General features: G+C 38.2%; 1 protein-coding gene across 2 annotated transcripts in view; it reads left to right on the top strand.

The window, feature by feature from the left end:
• LOC145783410 (cGMP-inhibited 3',5'-cyclic phosphodiesterase 3A-like) overlaps positions 1-19,004 on the top strand; it is a 40,127-nt gene extending 21,123 nt beyond the window's left edge. For both annotated transcript variants that reach the window (XM_082595277.1, XM_082595278.1), the window contains 15 exons: positions 8,361-8,495; positions 10,284-10,385; positions 10,510-10,646; positions 11,010-11,110; positions 11,535-11,594; positions 11,933-12,099; positions 12,183-12,410; positions 12,562-12,673; positions 12,861-12,971; positions 13,686-13,864; positions 14,964-15,234; positions 15,736-15,875; positions 16,112-16,277; positions 16,391-16,550; positions 16,927-19,004. In XM_082595277.1, the coding sequence (XP_082451403.1) occupies positions 8,361-8,495; positions 10,284-10,385; positions 10,510-10,646; positions 11,010-11,110; positions 11,535-11,594; positions 11,933-12,099; positions 12,183-12,410; positions 12,562-12,673; positions 12,861-12,971; positions 13,686-13,864; positions 14,964-15,234; positions 15,736-15,875; positions 16,112-16,277; positions 16,391-16,550; positions 16,927-17,206 (2,349 nt within the window). In that variant the 3' untranslated portion in view covers positions 17,207-19,004. The remainder of the gene's footprint in view (positions 1-8,360; positions 8,496-10,283; positions 10,386-10,509; positions 10,647-11,009; positions 11,111-11,534; positions 11,595-11,932; positions 12,100-12,182; positions 12,411-12,561; positions 12,674-12,860; positions 12,972-13,685; positions 13,865-14,963; positions 15,235-15,735; positions 15,876-16,111; positions 16,278-16,390; positions 16,551-16,926) is intronic.
• Positions 19,005-24,683: the final 5,679 nt, after the last annotated feature.

Below are 24,683 nucleotides of genomic sequence, written 5' to 3'. Positions count from 1 at the left end.
AACTTCGATATTTACTACACGCCTTTAATCAAGGTTTTTCATTCAACATAATTTATTTTCCCCATCAAAACATTCAATGAATTTACAAAAATTTATAGAAGGAGCATTTTTGTGTTGTATTTGAGGCCGATCGCCCACCGGCATGCTTTTAACCCTGGTTTAACGTTGAAGTTATGCAAAAAAATCGCTTTTGTTGGCTAGCCGTCAATGAAACGAACAACTTTAAGTTTGTTGATTATATCATAGATAAATCATCTCTTTCAAGCTCAGCGATTTTACTACCACCATTCCGATGACTACTATAAACAAAGTTAAGAAATCTTTATGGGTTGCACAGTTTGTCGAGTCTGGGACATACATGTTTTACCATTTTGTGGTCCACGAATACGATGTTTTTCATCTTGTTTTGATGAATAATATTTTTTCTTGGTCTTAGTCATATTACAATTTTGCTAAAACTTGTATTTCGTTGTTCCTTACGTCAGAGGTATAAAAGTTCTTTAAAAGTATAAAAGTTCAAGGGTAGTGTTGAAGACTTTTTGATTTCAACAAAGTAAACTACGCTGTACAACTACTTTGTATTGACTAAGCTTTCCAACCATTTTTCCCACAAAAACTAATTGTTTTTTCATGTTCAATTCTCATGTTGGGCCACGAAAAAGCGAGACCTGTCGATAGTAGGCCAATGTAGTTCATACTTGACTTTGTTGTGCGTCACACCGGAAAGTGTACTTAAAGTTGCTTTTTGACACACAGTTTCATGTATCAAAGATATTATTATGTTTTCGGTTGCCTATGCTATTTTATGACGTCAGATTTTGTTGTGGAGAGAACTCTGAAGAACTTTTTCGTTAAAAGAACTGTAGTCCTTGGCCTTCACAATGCTTTTTTGTGGCCTATTAATTTTTTCATTGTTCAATCTACATTCTACACTATAAGTTTCCTTTTGTTGAACAAGAATGTCGAAGCCAGACTGTTGTTCCAAGCAACAATATGTACCACTGGTAGCCGTCTGGATGCCTTGCGTAATTCACAAAGTTCATTTTCTTGCTGTTGACGTAAAATTACGTTACTAGGAAGACAGAACCTGATACACAGGTAGCAACATTGCTTTTGTTGGTCAAATTTCTTCTGTGGAGCAGTATCTCTGTTTTATTTGGTTATCTAGATTTGATATTACTCCAGCCAGCAACATAAGTTTTTTTACTGCATCCTTTCAACGTCTGCCGATGTCGAGACGATGTAAAAAAAGAACAACCTTTGTTATCTGGACCGTGTGGAGTCTGAAATGCTTTTTCATCTTTTTTTATGTAATACGTCATTGCTGGCAGTTTGTTTGATTGACGTGGATTCGAAGCGGAGAGTTCCACCAAACTGTTACGTATTTAGACGTTGGTTTTATCAAAACTGTGTGACTGTGTATCTGCCACTGCGTTGACCCATCGTCTTTAAATTTACACCCCCCTCATGTTTGCTTGACACTTAAACTTTTCACTGCTGAGGTTTTGTTGATTCACGCCTGATGATGATAATGTCCATGGTTTGTCTTTATGAACGAAACAGCACTCCAAATATTCGTTAATTTAACGTCTAGTGATGAAGCCAAATTCAAAAACGATAGCTGGCTTTATCCTATAAGACGCCGGAGCTCACACGGAGCGTTCATCAATCTTGTCCAAACGCTATTTACAAAAGTCGCCATTAAAGTTTTACAACCTTTTGCTCGTCCGACGCAAAGTTAACTTTACGATTTGATGACGTATTTGTGAACGCACTATCCGAACTTTGACCTTGTTTGTTTAGCTTTTGTCAATACTAATGATAGTTAAGTCAAAATGAAAAGTTTTCCTTTGATTGTTTTAAACGCCCACATTTGCGTATTGCCGCGGAGCAGGATTGGTCGTCGTTTGCGTTGGTCGCTCTGTAATTAACTGGAACGGTCTGATTAGTAGTTGTGATTGTGGTAGCCCTTGGCTGTTCGACATCTGTGAAGTGAGTTGACCAATATCATTTGTGATCTCACCTCTCTCCAGGACAATCATAGTCGAGGTTTTGTGTTTTTACAGTGAGATGATCGACTCTATGGTGAGTCCTGAGCATTTTGTTTTCCGATTGATATAATCCAGTTTTTGTAGGTTTACTATTTTGTTTGATTTAATGCTGCATTGATTAGCTTCTGAACATAGCTGCAGGAAATTTGCTTTGGGATTATGAGAAATGGAAAAGGAGTAATGGTAAGATAAATGGGTGTCAGACTGTCAGACTAATTTTCAATTTTTTTGTTTTTAAAAAAAAAATGATTGAGTTTAGCACATATTGAAATACGTTACTTTCAAAATTTTTTAATGTCAATACTTTTAGTTTATTCTTTTTACTATTTTGGTACCAAACTACTTCGACTTAGCCCCCAAGAATGTAGCAGACTTTTTATGCCGCACACGCAGTGTAGCTTGGCTTGCCAAGCAAAAGAAACGCATTTGGTCAGGTCATCAAAAGCCACATTCTGGGAATGTACTTTCACCAAACTATTAAACTTCGTATTTTTACATTGATTCAACGTTTGACCAGTCGACAGAAAGATAATTTTCAGGCCTATCAGTATTTTAGTAGTCTTTAGAAGTCATCTATTTTTTATAATCTATTATTTCAAAGTGACAAGGCGATGGCACATTATTGCTTTATTTTCAACCAAAACATACTAAACTACTGGCTCTGTCATCTAACATGATTAAAATCACATGCCGAAAAAAATGTTACAGTTTTTATTCTATGTTGCCTACACTTCTCAATTTGGAATTTATATTTAGTTTTCATCATCAATTCCAGGATCATTTGGAATTGCCTTGACGATGGCGGATAGCATTTGCTGAAATTTACTTTGTTTTTTTTTATATTTATGATGGCAGGGCGCACTAATCGATGAAATTTAACAAACAGTATTGAAAAAAATCTTAATTTTAAAACCATTTCTGTCTTGTAGTGTCTTGTGATTTTGTGTATTCTTGTTATTAAGAATAGACCATTTACGGTTGTAGTTCTCTACACATCCTTGCCTAGTAATATAGTAAACCTTATTTTCCATGTAACTTGTCCAGTAGTAGTTCTTGTTTCTGATATCAGTACCGACAACAAAATCCGTCATTTTTACATTGATTCAAATCAACGTCTGCAAACGTTGAATCAATGTAAAAATGACGGATTTTGCTGTATGGGTAGGGACTTTCAGTCAAAGAACAAGGTGATATGTCGCACTGGTGTTTCCGTGTCTGTTTTGATATTAATCACGTGCCAAACATCCAAAGTTCTAGATATGAATTTTTTCTTGACTCTAGCCACCACAGTTTTTTTTCTTGTCATCTCACTAGCTGTTTGTCTTTTAGACTTATGCAGACGTCAAAATAACGTAAAAATATTCGATTGCCATGTCTAAACTGATGTAGATCGGACTACTTGGCTACGACAAGCGAATGTTAATTGGTGTTTGACATTCGCCGTTCTAATAATTAGAGACCAAGCACTTCCACGTTAAGCTGTGTCTTCTCCACCATTTAAACATAACAGCAAGTTGTCCATTTTTTGACATTGCATCAACGCTGAAACGGCTTATTTTTACGCCAAGAAAGAATTTACTGCCATGTCACTAATTGTTTCTAATTTCTGCTGTTATGAAATCAATTTCAATCTTATTTTTGATTTTGTAGATCCGTGGTTAGATAAAACGTTTTGAAACTATCAATGGCCTTTTTCGTTAATAGGATCAACCATGCGATGGATTTACATTTGCAAACAGCCAGATTTGTCTCTGGATAGTGGCTGCTTTATTTGTTTATACGTACAGTGCCACATGTCTGCGTGTGAATACTGAACAGTTTGGGTGTTCATCAGGACAATTATCGTTTCTAGCGCCAGTTGCAACGCCAGTTTATCAGATGAGCGTTGCAACTAGCACTAGAAACGATATCTGCGTGTTTTATTCAATTTTTAATGATATGTGTTCAATGTCTACTCAATGATGGATAAGGATTTAAGATCTATGGATGTTAGGGATGAATCATGGATGACTACTTCTAGAGCGGCTTTTCCACATTTTCCACATCTTAAACTTTTTCTTTCCATTTTGCTACAAGGAGTGTTTCAACGTCTGGCAACATCGAAACTATGCAAAAAATGCACCTTTGGCCTTCCTAAAATATGTTCTTTAAACGGATTTGCAGCTTCTCTCTCAGGAACCATTGCATCAATCCTGGTTTGGCTACCAATTTTACAATATCACTTCAACTAGGCGAACCAAGTGGAACAACCTAAATCATGAGACTATTTCTCGCAAACCGTCATGGCTGACGAGAATCTCGCTGTAGTGTCTGCAGACGTTGAAACAATGTTAAAAAGACGGATATTAGCAGCTGGATGTGATCATCGCGAACACAACTACGTTGCACATAGTCATCCTCATCTTCGAACGGATTTTCGTAGCCGTAGGTGTTTACATTAATTATATCAATGCAAATCTATAGCTAGGGCCGTAGCCATGTTGTGCAAGTTCTGAAGAAATCTGATTTGCCAGGAATGACCGTCTTGCTGTAATCCGAATTTTAAGCGCAGTTGGTTGTTTAAAAAAGCACCACTTTTGCTTGAAGTTAATGTTATGTAGAACCAATAAGATGCATTTAACCAACCTACGGTCGATATCTTTTATTGTAACAAAAAACCTCATTAAGTTCGGGTCAATCAGATTTGCACTGATTGCATTAGTTGTCGCTCACTTAGAACAAGTCACCACATTTGTGTTGAACCATTGTCTAGTTACATCAATTTAATGCAAAAAAGGATCAAAATTGACCAGATGTTCTGCCATGAGGTTGTGTTAATCCTGCTTGGGTAGTTCAACTTAGTTCGCAAGCAATAGCTTGAAGCGTGTTGTCAATAAATTAATTTGTTTACGTATTTTTGAAATGGCGTCATCTCTGACGCTTGTCAAATCCAACCGGGTCCAAGTCGATTCGCGAACGCTAATTTAACGCAAAAATAACTTTGCCAACTCAGTTTGAAGCTAAATTAAGAGAGGTTTAAGGACAGTCGGCTGAATGGCGATGAAATTTTTTCAAATTTAAAATAATGTTTTTTTTTTTTAAACTAAATCCATTTGGCTTCCAGAAACTTGCTGACATCTTATTGAAATCGAAATCGAATCGAAGCATTTGAATGTACCATGGTATAAACTTTGTCCCCCTTCTCATGATAGTCGGTGATTTGCATAGATTTAAAGAAAGTTTCCATTAATTTTCATTCAATTTGGTTGAAGTTGAAATATCAAGCTGTTTTGAAATTCTGGTTTGACCATTTCAGTGTAGACGAGCAACCCAGGCAAAAAAATCGGTTATTTTTACATTGACATTGATTTTTACTTGATTCAACAGACATTGAATCAATGTAAAAATGACGGATTTTGCTGTCTGGAAGTATTTAATCGATGCTCAAGGTCGCTGGTTGGACGCCCACTTAGGCTGTGTCTTAGTATGGTCTTTAGCAAGGCATTTGGTTGTGTAGTGTAAGGAACAAGAAATCTCTTCTTATTTCTGTCCTCTTAATCAGAATCTTCGCCGTAGAGGCTTCAAGGCCAGACTTAAAAAACTGGATCCGTTACCAATGCCGTGGATCAGGCACATCCTGCTACGGCAATCATGTGTTCGGTTGTTTACATCTAGCTTTGTACATATCGTTTTGTTGAAGTTAGTCTTTCTCCAGCTAGAAAAAAATGGTGGTTTTTTGCATTGATTCAAGGCCTGCAGAGTGCAGACGTTGAATCAATGCAAAAGCGATTAATTTTCCCAGCCGGGTTGTTTTTTTTTATTATAAAATTTACGAGTACTCAATTTGCAATTACAATGTTTTGTCACATTCAATCAAGTTGTTTTTCAATCCAAAATTGCTTTCGACTCCACTAAGAAATGCGCCTCATCCTACTTTAGGTAACGTTAAAGCAACGTAAGAATACCAACCTTGTTACCAAAAGAAAGTATTATTTGAATTTTAATTAAAGTGTAAAAATACATTTTCATTAAAAAAACGCATCGTTATTATGCTTAATATGAGTATTTGAAAGAAATCAATGGCAGTGATTCCAACTAACTGACTTAGCCTACATACGTTTCAGCATTCGTCAGCAATTATGAAGTTGCTGTTGGATTTAAAATTTTTAAACGCTTTGGTCATTTTTTTTTCGCCTTGAATCATCATCAAGAAATGCGTCGATGTAGAAGATTGTTTTTTTAACTTGGTGTGTTTTTGGTTGTTTTTCTTCGAAAGTTTGTGAACAAATAACCAACAAACCTGGTCAAAAGGCAGACAGCTAAATTCGTTATTTTTACATTGATTCAATGTCTTCGGACGTTGAATCAATCTAAAAATGACGGATTTTGCTGTCTGGGGGAAGCACCACTTGCAATATTCATCTTTCTTTGCTTGGAAAACTTTTAATTTTATCTGGTCCACTTTCTATGCCTAGTGTGGTATTTCAACACCAAATTGAACCAATCTTGAAGCGATTCACGTCATTCAACAATGCCAATGTACAATTGTGCTATTTTGAGCACAGACTTCAATAACCTTCGATTTAAGTGACACAATTAGCATTCGCGTTCAAGTCAGGTCCTCAAACAACAAAATCCGTCATTTTTACAGCAGACGTTGAATCAATGTAAAAATGACGGATTTTGCTGTCTGGGTTCAGTAATGATAACTTGTCAACGCTTGTGGCTACGTTTCATTCACTTATTTTGATTGCAGTCAGCAACTCAAGTTTTTGCAAAGTGACTTGGGAATCGTTGCGGGTATTAGATGCTTGTTGGACAACTTTCGCGTCTCTGCTGCAAAAATTGTTGAAAAAAAAATCAGCTTGCAGAGTTGCTGTGTTTGCGTCGTTTCAGCGTCTAGTAGCGTTAAAATAATGCAAAAACGCCATTTCTCTTTCCAAAGATTAAACGTTTATTTTCATTGTCCTGGCCCAGGATATGATCATCTTAATTATAGGCTTGGTGCCTCTCAATGTTGTGTTTGGATAACATCACAATAGCTGCTTTTATTTCTATTGTGTGGTTGTCTGTAGTCTATTTTAAAAATAAATTTTAACTTGACGTCGGACCGACATTGTATTGCACAAATTTGACGTAGAAATAGTGAGGACTTTGACTTTCAACTTTCACAAATTGTCGATTGCCCGCTTTTTCACAACATATCAAGTTGTTGAGGTTACGCGGCTCCATTGTTTGTCCAACTGCTCCTGGGAAATATCTGTAGTTGTGTGCTCGGCTAACAAACGTACATAACGTTGTCAACTATAATTACTTTTCGCACTTATCTATTTTACATCGCAAGTTCAAATGTATGAAGTTGAAAGAATCTATGTAGAAATTCAGCCATAAAGGATTTTATATCACAAAAAAATTGAGTTATCTAATTCGTAGAGAGCGTTCTCATTTGCAATGAAGTTTATCGTAATTGACGTTATTTTAATTCTTTTCTCAATCTTTTTATTTGAAAATAATTTCTATACTTATCCCCGTGCGACTTTGCTTATCTTTATCTTAGCAGTTGAATTGGCTTGAAATCATGGAAGTACGTTCTATCGCGCAGTAGCGTACATTTTTTATCTGAAACTTTGTCCCTGATTTTGTTCAGTGCGGTTCTTCGGTCAGTGTGGCCGGTCACTGCGGTCTAACTCCAACACAATTTTATTTTCTTGTTTACTTGGAGGCCCCACTAGTCAAAGGGAACTTCCTTTGATTCAGGTTTCACTAACTCTTGTTTGACGAAATTCCGCCATCAAGTCACGCACTGCGTTAGAAATTCTACTCTCACCGAAATAGACTATTTTTTCTGGGTAGGATATGCACCAGATCTCTCTTGTTCAATTGGCTGTTTTTTACTTGAACGACTGTCATTTGACGCGAGAAATCGTGTAAGCATTTTAAAAATAGTCGGCTGTCAATGTAGCAATTCACTGCGGCTAAATCCAGCTACATCTCTTGCGTCGTTTTTATTTTTATTCCTTTTATTAACGTGACGTGTGACGTTGCGTCAGTTTGACTTGACGCCGATGCAGTCTTTTCTACGTTAACTTCCTGTCGAAAAATTGCTTGAATTTCACAAACATAAGTATGTTATTGTGAGAATCCTTACGTATTCCCGTTTTTACAAGTTTTCGAAAAATGTATAAAAAAAAATCTATTTCTGCAGCAACTTTTTTAGCTCGCGTTACCTCTACAAAGGGTGCAAAGCACATTGCCAGTATCTTGCATTGTGTATAAATACAATGCGCTATTGGGCAGCTTCAGTTGTTCATGTTGTACATTGCTGTGCAGGCCGTCATGTCGTCCGTGCTTGTCGACACGTCCACACTGATTGAGGTTCACGCTATCGTCGATGAACTTTCCAAGAAACCCGCCAATTTCTCAGACTTGATCAAGAAGCTCGAAGACTGTCTCAACCCTTACAAGGTAAGCCGAACTTCGTTTTGTTTAACAAAGTAGTTGTTTATACTTAGACTAAAATCAGGCATTTTGAGAGTGGACGGATTTTGTTTGCGGTACGGTAACAAAAATATATATAAAAAAGATGATTTGCACATTTATGTGATGCAAAAAAAAACTATGTGAGATTAATTGGAGTTTAACAGGTGAACTTTCTTGTGGCAGTAACAGTCATTGATAATTTCCTTCTTTTTGTCGAAATCTTTCAAACGTTGCGTAACGCTCTGCGCTGCACTAAATTCCACATCACTACTTGTCCGGCTTTTGCATTGATTAATTTCCTAATTACATAACGCCCCGCTTCCCTCAGGCGATGCAATGCATTTTTCTTGTAGTGGAAACGATCTTTTATTTGTATATAGGAATGGTGATAAAGAGCAAGCGTGTACGTGGTGTATTTTCCCGTTTAATGTGTGACATTTACTTAAAGTTTTCAATCCATGGCGGAAGATTTTTCTTTGTTTCAAACCTACGTTCATGCATTTCCACCTAGCAAACAAATCTGTCTTTTAAAGACGTTGAATCAATGTAAAGAGGGCTGATTTTTCCAGCTAAATTCATGGCGAAGTCACGCGCATGCACGTAAATGAGCAGCGTTCTTTGACGTTTCCAATCACGATAAATCATCGAAAGGATTTGCACTGGGAGTTTGCGCCACAAACCAAATCATACTTATTACTTAGTCTTAGTTCCGTTTCGGGGAATCACGTAGAAAAGTTATCGCGAACGTTCTTGTTCACTTTGCGGGATTTTTGCATTAGTTATATGTATTATTCACGATGGCACTTGATGTTATATCTCCTAGAAACGTTTTCAAAAGTTAACAATAAAGATATATAAATTTTAGTGATAACTTTTATGAAAATAAGAACCATGCTAATTTTCGAAAGTTTTTAACAGCCTTTCTTAAGTCCAGATTATAGTTTATTTTCACTTTACTGTATTATGTTAAATCTCGTGTCGTTGCTAGGTTTTATTTTATGGTTTTTAAATCCCAGTTGAAGAACAACATACTACAGTATCATAGGCATCAGAAAACCCTACTCAATTTTAATCAGCACGTATCTCTTGAGTCTTGGTTTGAAAAAAGAATGATGTACTGTACATGACACCACTTAGAATTTTTGCTTCAAAACCGCCAAATTATTATTTGCGTAACTTAACTTTCTAGCGTTGTGTAAACAGAGATGTGACCGTGTGTGATCAAGTGCTGCTTTTGGAATTTGTAAAGCTACACGTTATTTGCGTTTGCAAATGCAAATTAGGTCTTGGTTTCTGGAGAACTACTCAAGGCCTTTGTCTCGTTTCCAAGTGGAAAAATAAATACCTTTTTTTTGTTAGAAATTGCTCGGAAGAATCGTCTGTTCTTTACTTTTCAAGCCTTTCTTTAATTTTCAATTCACGTTTTTCAACAAGAAACGAAAAATCTTGAAAGTTTTTCGAAGCGATACGTTATTTCTAACGAATTTAAAGTGTATCAATCTTTAAAAGCTTCCCTTACGCGTTTAAACATTCTTCACGTGTAATGATTCTTTTCTAGATAGAAAAATTTGTCCGTTTCAGATTGATTCAACGTCCAAATACAATTTAGGTAGAGAGGGCACTTTTTTTAACCATAAAAATAGATAACTTAGCAACATCACAATATTTAACATTGTAAAAGTAAAAAAACAAAATAGCAAACGTTTTCGGCTATACACTTAGCCCTTATCAAGCCTTTAAAAGAACCTCTCCATTAAACTTCACACTTTCCAGTTGGATCACGTGAAACCAAGGCAGGTGGTCTGGCTCCAGAAGAACTGTGATGGTTTGGAAGAGGAAGCAGTGTGCTTGGGTCCCAGACACGTGTCCTTGAAGGTAACTTTGCTCATAAACACAACGTTGATTTGATGACTTATGACGTTGTAATGATGTAAAAACAAATACTGTTCGTTTTTTACATTGATTTACTGTCTGGGTAACGAAGGTCGTTGACTTTCAGAGGACACAGCAACGACGTTCGGACTGGCAGAGCGGGTTGTTCTCCACCACTACGACCGCCACAGGGTTGCCAAAGGAAGAACCCGGCCCTCTCAAACCAAAGCGATTGCCAAAAATTTTAAAAGATAAGACCCCAATGTAAGTCTTTCTGGCTTTCGTCTGCGGAGTTGCTGTTCAATTGCATACCATACCACCATTCGAACATACATTTACCATTTCTCTGTTTTGAATTTATAAAAATATTTATGGCAACCCTTCGCCACAAAGATTTGTAATTCATATAAAATGGTGAAATGACAAATGCGGTTTTTGTGCATTTACTTCTGCATGCCTCGAATTTTTAAAGATTTGCTATTGTCCGAATTGATTTTCGCTACTTCATCTGTACAAAACCAGAAAATGCTATTACAACATCATACTAGTCGCAACATTTCCACAAGTACATAATAATGAAAAACTTTCTGTTTCCCGTTTGCCTTCATCAAGACTTTTTATTTCCAGGAGCACACCAAGGGACTCCCGTTGTAGTAGCCCTGTCAACGAGGGACCAGGATTTTACGATTTATCTCGAAGACGAACTTATCCCACTCTTCCTCTTTCCCGTAAGCATTTTACTGACCGCTTATATGAGACAAACATTATTCAACCATCCTAACCCTAAAGAAACAATTATGATTTTTAAAAAAACTTTGCTGATTGTTTTATACTTGGCTGCACCAATGATTTGTGCAGATCATATTTTTACCCAAGTTTCCGAAATCAAAGGAGAATTGTCTTCTAATTTACTGTAGTTACCATATTTTTCGTGAAGACTTTACGTTTTATTTTAAATTTATTTGTGAAAATGTCATCGAAATGGTTTTATTATTACCCAGACAGCAAATCAGTCATCTTTTACAGACGTTGAATCAATGTAAAAAATGACTGATTTGTTGTCTGGGTGCATTCTACTTTCTGTCATATCAGCCTATCAGGTTATGTTTTACTTCACACTCAGTCCCATAGCTTGAATATTTTTACTTTCAGATTCTCCTAGATTCTCTTTCAATCATCACGCACACCATCACCACAGCGTCACTAAAAAACGTAAGAAGCGCACGTCATAACGTAACGTGAATACGTTGATACATAACGTGAATACGTTGTTTCAACGTTATACGGTTGCAAGTACAAACAAAACATCTCTTGACTGTAGTATGTGTAGTATGCTGTAGGCCTACTTTTTGTCCAACGATCATCACTTTGTTTAACAATGAATTATTGTGGTTTATTTTAACGAAAGGATACGTGGGATTAACGTAGTCGAAAAGCCGCTTCCTTTGGCATCAACGATTTGGATATTTCCAAAACGGTTCGTCACAATTGTCTCAAATTACTATGCATTGTCTTTCTATGAAATGTTGATGTCAGTGTTTCCTCTTTAGTTTCTCAAATATCTTCCGACTACGAGAGCGATGAACCATCGTCTCTGTCGGTACCGCTGCCTATCACCCGATCAAAGTCGGTTTCCGATGAAATCGATGGAATTCAATCAGTTTATCATTACCACCAGGAAAACCTCACGCCTAATTCTTGCTCGGCAAACCCAGAGGTAAGTACATGCTGCAAATAATAATAATCGCCATGTTTTTACGTTGTAAAACGTTTAAAGCATGTTTTATTAACATCTTCCAGCATCAGCTCTTAGTCCGCTCCATCTCAACTCCTCCAGTTTCCGAAAACTCCGTGATCCCGGAAGAGGAGGAAAGAGGCGGTCGTCATGGGAACCAGTGCAGCTGCGAGATAAAAGAGGACGGCCACGCGCTTTTCCAGCGATACCAAGAGAAGGTTCTCGAATCGGTCTATGACTGGAATTTCCAGATCTTCGAATTGGCCGAAAACACAAATTGCGTGCTAAGTCAGGTGGGAAACTTTTCAGATCAAATCTCATATTTACGCAACGTTTCAATTCATTGAATTGATGCAAACGTGATGTCTATGGCTGGTCAACAATTGTCGCTAATTGTAAAACAATTAACGCATTTTGTTTGAAGATGAAGTTGATGTTTTTCAGATGGCTTTCAAGTTATTTCAAGACACAGGTTTATTTGAAACCTTTAATATTCCCAAAAAGGAATTCGTTTGTTACATGAAGACATTAGAAAACGGCTACAGGGAAATACCATGTAAGCGGTTTTCAATGTTGATCGGTTACCCTCTATTAAGTTTTTTTTACGTAATTCCTACGTTGATCCCACGTTGTTGGCAATGCATCAATTTAAAGACCTTTTACAAGACAATAAAATCCGTCTTAAATGACCTAATTTACGGTCGGAGTTGATCTTTGTAATTCACTTGTTTCCTTATCCTCAGATCACAACCGAATCCACGCCGCTGATGTTCTCCATGGATGTTGGTTTCTATCAACTCAAGAGATCCCTGGTTTCCATGACCACTCTCCTCTTTTTTCATCCGACTCGTCAGGTAATCAGACAAGGAGACCCGTACCCCGCCAGCTTCGGTCCTATCAAAATTATGTCGTTTTTCACAACTTCTATCTCGAATTGCTACAACGCCTGTTTGGCTCAAGCAAAAATTATTCCTTGTACAATGCTGTTGGTTGATGGTACGAAAAGATTCAAAGTGTTTGTGTTTTTGCGTTTGAACACATTTTTTTGACTTAAATTCTTAAATGTTGAATCAGTGTTAAAAGGACGGAATTTGCCATCTGGGAGATTATTTTCCAACATCATAGCGCATGACACTAACAACGCGCATCTTCGCGATTTCTACGCGAAAAAGCGTGAGGAGTCGAGAACTAAAGTTTAGTTTGCTTTTTTGCAAAGAAATAAATATTCGCCAAAAATGTGTATCACTTATTTACACCTGCATGTGCTCTGATACAAAAACTCTTTCGTTGTTTCAACCTGTCGTTATCAACATCATCAACAACCATCGTTTGTTCCGATTCTTGATGTTTCAAGAAGTATCCTTCTCATTTTCCTGTTATTGCTCTTGCTCCTCTTCTTCCTGAGCATCTATCCTTGCTGTGCTTCTCCTCGTCTTAACTCCCTCAATTCGTTTTTTTTTCATTCTCTTCTATCGTTCCCTCGCAATTTCCACTCTCGTATTTTCCGCTGTCCGTATTTTCCGCATCGTTCCCTTCAACCTATCCACTGACAGCTGGTTATGTTGTAGATTCTGACAGTGGGACAAGCAGCGCAAACACCAGGCAAGTCAACAACATCGGACACGGATCCTTGGCGCAGGCTATACCAGCCTTGGAACTAATGTCTCTCTATCTTGCTGCTGCCATGCACGACTACGATCATCCTGGCCGGACAAATGCTTTTCTTGTTGAAACGAGGCATCCGTTGGTAAGTCATCTCTTTCTAATTCTATTGTGTGTCAACATTTTCCTTGTGATCGAACTGACACATGTCAATGTTACATTTGTGTATTTCGAAAACTTTGTTTTCAGGTCATGTTCCTCACTATTCAAGTGTTTAGCCGAGTATTAAAAATACCTTCACCTGGATTCAAACTCAGTTAATCACTTTTTTTCAATTGTTGAAGCGACATCATTATATTTGAGCGATCTAAACTTTTTCCTGTTAACTTTAAGTGTGATGATATTTTATTAATGCAAGAACGCGAAACCTTGTTGATGTGGGTGCCTCAACCAGCTAAAGTATTCATTTTTTCATCCTTTCCGCTTTCTAGCGACGTTGAGACGATGAAAAAGGGCAACTTTTGCTTCCTGGGAGATACGTTTCAAATGAAAGCGCAACAGCGCACGCAGTTTAGTGAAAAACTTAATTTTTGTGATATTGCTCTCTCTGACTGCTACACTTGTGAGCCATAAGGTTGTTCAGGTCGCCTAGAAATACACGATGCTTCACCACACACAGAATTTTAAACTAAGAATTGTTTTGCACATAAAAATAAAATCTGGACTTCCTGACTAGTGTTGGTGGGTTTGGCATTTTGCTTGCGTAGAATGAACATCAGAAACAACGTTAAAGTTTTGTGACTTCGTTCGCTGTAGCAACGATTGCAATTGTGACTATGTGGCAAGAAACATGTTTTACCGCCGGCTCATTTTTAAACTTTTATTGATTTCTTTTCTGATTGACTGAGAAGTATCACTAAAGAAGAAATGAAGTATGGCTGACTAATGAAAAAAAATCGTTTTTTTTCGTTTAAATACTGTGGTCGAGTCAAAGTTTGCTGTGTAATGACATTATGAAAAACATAGTTTTCTTTAATACAATTATCACAATTCGTAGTATTGTTTTTTGAAACTTAATTGGTATAATCGCGATACACGTTTTTGGCGTTGTACTACTTTTAATCCTTTGTTTTCTCATGGGAATCGCTTGATTTTTCGAACTGGCTTGAACCCGACGAAAACCGGTTTAAACTAGTTTACGCCTGCCACAGCACGTTTCATTTTAATTCCTTTCATATTTTTAGGCCATTTTCTACAACGATCGTTCCGTATTGGAAAACCATCACGCGGCAGCCTCATGGGATCTTCTCTACTCAAACAAAAACTTTGACTTTCTGAAAAATCTCGAAACAGCTGAATGGAAGCGTTTACGCTTTCTCATCGTTGAAGCGATCCTCGCTACAGATTTGAAGAAACATTTCCAGATTCTCTCTCAATTTTCCGCTAAAGCTGAACAATCCCTATCCCGGTCTCCGTCGACTGAAGACGGAGATATCCCCGATAGCCCAAGGACTGGTGAGTTTACTTTGTCATAAACAATTGCTGCGCGGAAACAATCGGCCACCCCCACTAGTGGGGAACAAACCGACGATGGATTATGATGATCTGCAGAGCTGGTTAATTTCCTGCCTCTGGCTGGAGTCCACGTTTCATCGAAAATAACGTTTTTTGAATTTTCTTGTCGAACCGTCTGTCATAAGGAAGGTAATAATTTGAGTTTCTTTGTAGAATTTATTCGAAGCGCCATTTCGGTTAACGTTCTTGCTCTTTTTATAAATTGTCTTTCAATAAATTATCACTGCACTACCACTACCAGTTAATAAATTGTGACATTCGGATTTTAAATTTAATGCTGTAAATTTTTTTTTTTGTTATTTGAAGCTGTTATGTTTGTTTGTTATTTCAACAAATCTTTAACTTCCAACAATAATTTCTAGTTTGCAAATATTCATCGCCACGCAAGAAAATAAATTTATCATTGAAATAACATTCGTTTATAAATACATTTTTTGGCAGGTTTGAATTGGTCTGCTGATGAGGATAGACTGTTAGTTTGCCAAATGGTGATCAAGCTTGCAGATATTGGCGGCCCAGCCAAGATAAAACCCATTCACATAACGTGGACCAAAGCGATATGTGAAGAATTCTTCATACAGGTAGGTTTGTGTAAAAAGTGTTCTAAGCGATTAACAGACCCAATATTTTTGTAATAATAATACAGTGTGTTTTTGTATAGCACTCTGTAGATCTGAGTCGCGTTGCTTTCTACGCATTTTCCTTGCAAGGCAGCCATTTGCCATACTCATACAATTTATCACATTAAAATCCTAGCAGTAGTTTTGCATTTGACTTTCATTGGTTATACTGACCAATTGTTTTCATTTTTCCACAGGGCGACGAAGAAAGGTCATTGGAAGTCCCCGTTTCTCCATTTATGGACCGCGAGAAACCCCAAGTGGCCGAACTACAGCGAACATTCATCAACAACCTCATTAAACCTATTCTTGTATCAATGAATAAAGCTGGCGTTTTGGCCGGGGAAATTCCTGAAGACCACGGTAAATCGACTTTCTTTTTGTCGCGGAATTTAAAAACTTGTTCGATGTCTTCCCAGCCAAAACTGTTTTGTCTGATGCTGCTTCCAAACTAATGTTTCTTGTATTTTTTTTAGATCTATGGACTGATAAGCCTCAATCTCCGGAGAAGAATTTACTTTTGGGACAATTGAAAAGCAATTTGAACTTTTGGAAAACACAGACCTCTCTCTCAGGCCATGAAGAGATGCATGAAGCGTTTAAAGTTGCGTATCCTCTTTGCTTGAGCAATACAAAGTAAGTGTCTTGGTTTGGTCACGAAAGCATGAATAGAATTTATTTTTTGCTGTAAGCCTTGGTATTATTTTTTGATGAACGTCCAGCAACGGAGATCATCATTAAAGTCATTGACAGGACCTTTGTTTCTTCATGCTCTACCATTTTGGGTTGTGCTATTTCACTGCATATTGGTAACACTGTATAATAACACTCAATTAACCGTCGACAAATCGATTTTTCAATCGTGCAACTCAGCATTGCAGGAAAAATATGATTATTGTTAGTTAAATTAAAAGCGAACTCCTTGGCTGAATATACCAACTACTTTTGCATAGTTTGTGTGTACTGTTGATCAGTAGTTGTTTTTGTTTTCACACCTGTCTTTGGTTTACAGATGTTTGGAAACGAACTCGGTGAATGCCGCTTCTGGCGAAACCTTCCTGGCGTCATCACACAAAGACAATGTCGACATCTCTCTGAAACTAGACGGCGAACTTTTGGAAGATATATCCGAGCGCGATGAATCATGCGTTGTGACGTCATCGACGCTTGACGTCATCGAAACGTCACCAACCGATCCGGGACGGTTGAAATTTCAACATCCGAAACTGGTTGTTAGTAATAGCTCTCCGCTTTCTGCACGTTCACCTTTTCTGATGCGTAATGACGTCTAACACTGCCCGCTTGCCACTTACGTCACGGTGACATCACAATGATGCAATATTAGAAGAGGATTGGCTTTTCTCTTGTTTTGCAAATCTTCTATTTTTCAAGTTGACCTTTCATTTTTTTGTTAGTTTCTTTTTCTTGTTTTGCGTTGGATCAACACAAGTTAATGTGTTTGTCAAACAACTTGAAACCTATTCGTATTTTGAGTGGTAAGCCATACGTAACTTACAGAGCTTATAGCTGCCCAGCTGACAAAATTGGCCTTTACAAATGATTCTGCGTTTGCAGACGTAAAATACTGTGAAGGACTAATTTGCTAGCTGGGCGTGTCTTGTAATCCATTAGCGGGTACCGATTTGACCTGCACATTTCAAAGTTAGGCCCCAATTAGGTTTGGAAAATAAGGTCTCAAATTACAACTTCAGATAATGATTCTCAGCAACCACTTGCAAATTCTAAGGTTGTTAGTTTTGAAGCAGCCTTGCTCAGTGTTGTTTATTCCATTTAAAAACAACTGTTGGCCGGTGCTTTATTTCGAATAGATGTAAAGCATCTTTCAAATCCACTAATTTTCACCCCGGCCTCGCTTTAACTTATTCTCATGCCAACTCGTTTCCTTGACCTTTTCAAACCTCGTTTTCTTACATAGAATATTTTTGATACCCGCTTTCTTTTTTGAAGACTCGTTTCCGCATTGATTTGCACACATCGTTCAGGACAATAAAAAACCTACTCTGGACTGGAAGTATAATTTTCTTGAAGAAGGTGGGCACCTTTTGCGAGAATCAATTAAACCACATTTTGACTGACAGCCACCTTGTGAGACCAAATAGCGGCCAATCAACTCGACAAATGATCTACACTAATCAACTTAAAAATTTTGTCAATGCTAGAAGAAAATGAATGTAATTTACAGTGATGTTAGGTGTTTTTTGGCAGTTCAAGAAACCGAACCTGCTTTACTTTTATGGGTTAATTCGACTAAAAAACTAGTTCTTCTGCATTTTCAGATATTTATATTAACATGTCCACAAAACCTCACCACACTCGCACACTTTTGTCATTGACGCACAAGTTTGACAACGCAAAGTGTATTTCCATCATTGCTTTTTTGTTTACGGCGTTTGATATATTAAACTTAAGCCGCTTGCCGACTTGGACGTTGTTTTCTTTTTACTTTTTTTGCTTATATTATTTATGCTTTGCGTATCCTGTTTCCTGTTGTTTGTTTGTTTCTCTTATTAAATTGTAATTGCGTGATACATAAACCTTGTGTAAATAATGTATTTCATACCGTCTTCAAATTAAAGTAACAATACATTATTATTGACCCTCTTAGACATCAACCTTTTAAAAATACTGTATCTTGTTGCGCTCAAAAGTTGCATGTCAGATCAACTAGTGGACCAAAACAGTAAACACCTAACACCATCAATCCTTGTCATGCAGAGTGCCGCAGAAGCCTGAGACTATTTGATAAAGCTCGCAATTACAAAACACCCTCTATTCTTGATTCCTCTTAGATTCTGTATTCTGTGTTACATGGCTGGTCAGTTTATTGGTGTCAAGCGGTAAACGACACATTTTTTACATGAAGATTTTCTTATAGTTTAACGGAGCAAAAGTTCTTCCATTACCTTAAAGTTTTCCAGTTGTACACAAATGTATCAGTGCTGTATTTTGTCTTGCCAAAAATGCGCAGGTTGTGAGATAGCCTAGTGTTCTTCCTGTTTCAATTGGCTAACAGGACTCGGTTGATTTGGTCTTTCGCTCCCACTTTCAACCATTACAAGGTAAAGGACAAATAGCCATTTCAATGTGGGAAGCCGCTTGTTAAAGCCGAATGGTCCTATGCCAGTGCAACATGGTTGTAACAACTACTCCTATTATTTTCACATTGACCCAACGCTTGAGGATATGGTAATTGACTGAAGTAGAATTGGGTAATGCTGGAATGCTATTGCTTTGGTAGCATTCTAGTGCCTGCGTCACCAGTTTGAAAATGATACACAAGTCAATACAACTGCATCAAAATTAGCTTACTTAATCTCAGTGCATATCCTATTAGTCTACATGCTTTCAAACACTGCAGAGAGAGCTTAAAGTAGTCTATCAAAAAAGCACTGAAAGAATAGGCTACTAATTAAACTTCCCCATCTACCTGGCACCGTAAGAAAAAAGCCTATAGGCTTGCAATCAATTCGGTAGGAAAAAGGAAACGCTGGTAAAGTTTTTAACGTGCATTGTAGGCTAGGCATAAAATTTCAAGACGCCGGCAGCCGTGGCCGAGTGGTTAGCGCGTTGGGCTCGCAGTCGAGAACCTGCATGTTCGACTCCAGCCACCCGCACTTGCTGTTGTTTCTCTGGGCAAGAAACTTTACGATAATTGCCTCTACCTAGTGATCGATTTCGAGTAATGGGTAGTACCAAATTTAAGTCATAAGTTAAGTAGACAACCGGAAACAGACATTGCTGTCGGCTGCAGCGTGGGTCAGGTGTATGTCGGAAGGCGTACACCGATGCATAGCGCTCAAGTCCGCTTTCCCGCAATGCAGGATAAAGATAAACAAACAAATCACATAGACTAAACCAAGATAAGTAAGGTGCCAGTGAAGAAGACTGTTCTGAACAGAAATACCGTGTTCGGCCTGTCTAGAACTTTTTCTAATTTGGTTTCCATGTCAAAGCGACATGATGTGGCTGCTTGACCTACCGGTAGGGCCTACTCAATTTCACCACTGTTCAACCAAAGAACAGGCTACGGTTCTTAGCGGCCCGGAGCTTGAAGAAAAACACTGCATAGTTATTGGTCAAAATGCATTTGGTTAGTTTTGATTCTTTATCCTCGGACTGACAAAGCCTTGATTGGTTATTCCTGGTAGTTTCGCATAGCCTACTTGTAGGCTAGAGGCTCTTGACGCAGGGCCGGTTACCGAGATTGACAGAGTGAAGTTTTCTGATTGTTGAAGTCTTGTTGCCGGAGAATTATTCCATTCACTAGGTGCCGCTGAATGAAGAGAAGTCCTGAAGTGCGTTGCTCAAGCACACACCCCGCGAGTCCAACCAGCGCCGCCTGATCTTGAACCGGGCGCGCAACCACTGAGCTAACGGGGCGGATAAGTTAGTCCTGGTAGTTTCACATACATGTAGGTCAGAGGCTTTTGACACAGAGCCGGTTACCGAGATTGGCAGAGTGAAGTTTCCGATTGCTGAAATGTCGTTGCCGAGAACTACTCTATTCGCTAGGTGCCGCTTGATCTTGAGGCGGGCGCTTCATTGAGCTAATGGGCTTTAAAGAAGACTCTGCTTTTTAGTGAAAACCCTCTTTTTTGGAAAAATTTTCCATTATTCTCACCTGTTTTGAGAATGGTGCCTGAGTTTTCTTTTTCAGAGGTGTCTTGTTTTGTGTTCCTAAAGATCTCATTGGTAGGCTACTGTGCCGGCTCAAAATATCCTTTCCATAGCCCTGAACCTAAGAACAGTTGGCTTATGTTCTAAAAATAGTCCAAGCTATAGCTTCACAATATGATATCAAACTTTTAGTCTTTATGAACGAGTAGCGACAGTTGTGCTGGGCAGTGGCTCCGAGAGGGGGGGAAGTCGGGCCAGTTTCCCCCCTAGCAAAACATTGTAAAGAAAAAACGAGTAGTTTTTTGTTTTTGCACTTTTGGGGGGGGCCCATTTTTAGTACTAAAGTAAAAATGTAGCCTACCAACTAAATAATCAACAAATTCTTAAATGAAGTGCGTAGTTCCAAGTATTTCTCAATCGCAATTGATTGAGTTTCGCTTTTAGCAGCATGATCGTTGCTTACTTCACTGTGTACATTCTAACGATCTTTTTAAGCCTGATGCTGCGAGTTAGTTGTGGCAATATCGAATTACACGAGCTTTCGGAACACAGTTCCCTAGTCATGTGCTATGACGAATGGTGTTGAATTCAGTGAGTGGTTCATTCGTCATAGCACATGACTAGGGAACTGTGTTCCGAAAGCTCGTGGAATTCGATATTGCCACAACTAACTCGCAACATCAGGCTTAAAAAGATCGTTAGAATCTACACAGTGAAGTATTTCTCAATCATTGTAAATGTCACTCTCGATGCTTTTCATCAAGAACAAATTATTTTCGTGTTAAGGTAGGCGATGTTGAATAGCTTCAAGACGTAAAATCTGAAGCTGAAATGACTTCTGTATCACTGAACGGTTTCGATTGTATTGATAGTGTCAACTTGAAAACTGGTGCTGTTTTAGCTAAGCGGGAACTATTTTTGCTTGACAACTGAACCTTAACTTCAAAATCTGCGTTGGCTAGGCGTAGGATGTTGTATCCAACATAAGTTATCTGGGAAAGTTAAAGGTATCAGTCCAAGCACGATTAAAGAAAGTAAATCCTGTATATTTTTTGTTTATGGATCATCATCATAGCCGAGTGGTGAGAACACTGGAACTGCAATCGAGAGGGCGCCGGTTCGACACCGCTCAAGAGCATGCGGCTGTGTCTGTGGCAGGACACTTTAAGGCATGCCTGAAGGTGGACACGAAGATTGGCTTCCTTGCCTTCCCGTCCACTAAATCTAAATCTTCAACCACCAGGTGAAAGCCTGGATACGACAAAATCATCATCATCAGTCATCATCTCCGCCTGCAGCAGATTGCTCATCAACATGAGTTATTTGCTTCCAAGAGTGGCAATTTTGAGCCAGCTCGCCCAGTGTCGCCAAGTTGAGTCCGGTCCATGATTGGATGTTGTCTGCCACGTTTTCTTTTTCCTTCTACTTTTCCTTCTGTGCAAACTTTGCTGATTCCGAATTGTGATCTTTTAGTGTGGCCGAATAGTTTTAAAACTTTTGATTTTATTAACTTATTGCTGCAATTGGATGTAATTTTGTCATAGTTAAAAGATCTTCTGTTTTTGTGTGGTCAAGTAGCCTTTTGTTGGTCATGCTTCTCATGATGTGATTTTGGAAGGTAGTGAGTTTTTTCTTTATTTGAGTTTTTTGTTTATGGATGTTGTTACTTAAATCTAGTTGGATTTTATAATGTTGCCTACAGACAGCGTTGTTCAAATGTCTTATCATTTTTGGAGTAACTGATTATCTGTAAGCTAGTGGCATCTTTAAAGTTATAGCCCAGTCAGAGGAAAAATTCTGAAAAATCTAAAGTAAGCTGTCCTATCATCTTGCAAAGAAAATTTACTTCGAGAGGGTAATCAAGGCGTGGTGTAGTCAAACCCAATGCTTTACATTAGCCCACCCTTTTGCAATTGAAGACCAACAAGAGCTTGATCGGAAGCTGAGTCAATGCTAAAGTAGCCTACAACTAGCAGTTTTAAATTTGTGACTGCTTTGCATTATGTGGATTACGATCCTGAACAAGATTCACTGATGAATTTTATGAAATTAAAGGAAGATGTAATCTAAGTAAGAGAAAGATAGGCTACTACTCGCAAGCTAAAGTTGCAGTGGCAATTATAAATTTAAAAGAAAATGATTTTCTTTTCCTGAGGACAGGACGCTTTTATAACTCCTCTTAACTAGCTGAATCATTCGAAGGAAATGTATTCTACCGTGCATTGCAAAGCATTCGATAGTTGTTGGAATTGACAAATGTATCAACAAACTCAAACATATCGTCGATGAGTTTGAAGTTCCATGAAAATTTCATCGTAGGCCTATATGCCTGTTGTGCAGTTGCGGGCATTTGGGAGAAATTTAAACCATTTGTAGGCTACAACAATGACATTTTTCAAGACATTTTGGATGAGTTGGTACTTTTGACAGAAAGCCACACAGCAAACTTCAGCTGCAAACCAGAACGAACCACCCCATAATCTCTACACAAGAAATCATTGATTGCAACTTTCGAAAGGTTTTTCCAAATAGTTTTGTTATGATTTTTTTTGTGTTCCGGTAGCTACCTCCAACGGTTGCGCTTTGAGAACGTGGTTTTAGCAATTATTGAAATTTGTAAAGAATTGTTTGCGCTCCAGTAGGCCTATGACTCAAAACCGATTGAAAAGCCTAACTATACATGTTGTGCATCAATTCAGATGTCGCAAAATTTTATTATTTGATGCTGTGATCCGTAACTTTGCATTGCAAAAAGTTCAGAAAGGGTTGAATTAAATCAGGGATGTCCTAAGTCCGGCCCGCGGGCCAACTCCGGCCCACGAGACGTTTTTGTTTGGCCCGCGCCTGTTGTTGTACAATCAGGGGTGCATTCCTAAAATTTTTTTTGGGGGGGCTCTAACACTTAGCTGTGTTGTTATAGACAAAGTATGTATAAGTAATCGGTGTAGGTTAGCCAACAATGTTTACCTTTTTGAAAAAGAAACACTGTTCAGTATGTTTTTACTTCTGAACATCATGTCGAAAAACAACCCATGCTAAAACATAGCTTGAAGTACAGAAAAAGGTAGAAGCAACAAAACGTGAAAGCGTGGTTGAATCCGATATAAAATTATAAGTTTGAAATTTGGCTTGGTTGCTACACTGCAATCTCCTTTGCTTTTTTTTTACTGCGTAGGCCTACACTTGAAACTCGATTTGCATGAGCTAATTCCAATCTCTTAACTCAATTGTAAACTTATTTGTATGGGCCAATCCTAAGCACACTTGCAAAAACATTGACTGCAATAGGAAAGTAAGGAAATGCAATTCTTGAAATGAGCGCTTGGGGTTGCAGATTTGCTATATAAGAACCAATAAGCTGCCAATGTGACAGTTACACTAAAATCTCATTTAGTTACAGTATTAACGAACAGTTTAAAAAACTCCAATTACAGCAAAAGCATATTCCAAGTTGGTGCAAACGAGATTGCACAAAACAAACAGCCTGTCTGCCAGGTCTTTGGTTTTATGGGCTAAGTTTAAAGCACCACGACAGTCCTTGATTTTAGCCAGTAAACAGTTTTTGCGGAGATCTGAGTTCATTCAATGTGGGCAGCTTAGAATGCTTAACTTGAACATCCACAGCCGACCGATGAGTCTGCAACCACTTCTGAGTTGCCGCAGTGCCATTCCATAAATGAGGAGGTGGTCCATTGATGCTGATGAACAACAATGCTGAAACAAGTGATATGGTCAGCCGTGATCGTAGCTGTGTGAAGTTCATTTGTGAAAATCCACGTTCGGCTTCAGCAGAACTTATAGCAATCATGTTTAGTACTACGTTCTTGAACAACTTTATCGTATCTGGTAGGCTATATGACAAGGTTGTCAACATACAATCGGAAATAGGAGTGATGACATGAAATCTCTCCTCTATTTTTCGTAATCTCTGCTCCCCTTCTTGCCATGGAACTTCGACTGCAGCAGGCCATAACTCTGGTACAATAATTTCCAAGCTCTTCACAAAATTTTCATTGTTGGTGTCCACCATCCTGCTTCCAATGTTCTCAACCAAAGCTTGAATAAACTGATTACTATCAAAAGAAGGGTAGGCTAGTCTCTACGTCGAGCTTTGAACTGGTCCAATGTTGT

The sequence above is a fragment of the Aplidium turbinatum genome, chromosome 14 (genome assembly GCF_918807975.1).
Source record: "Aplidium turbinatum chromosome 14, kaAplTurb1.1, whole genome shotgun sequence".
Classification (NCBI taxonomy): domain Eukaryota; kingdom Metazoa; phylum Chordata; class Ascidiacea; order Aplousobranchia; family Polyclinidae; genus Aplidium; species Aplidium turbinatum.
Note: the sequence above shows the minus strand (reverse complement) of the source record. Positions and strands in the feature narration are given on the sequence as shown.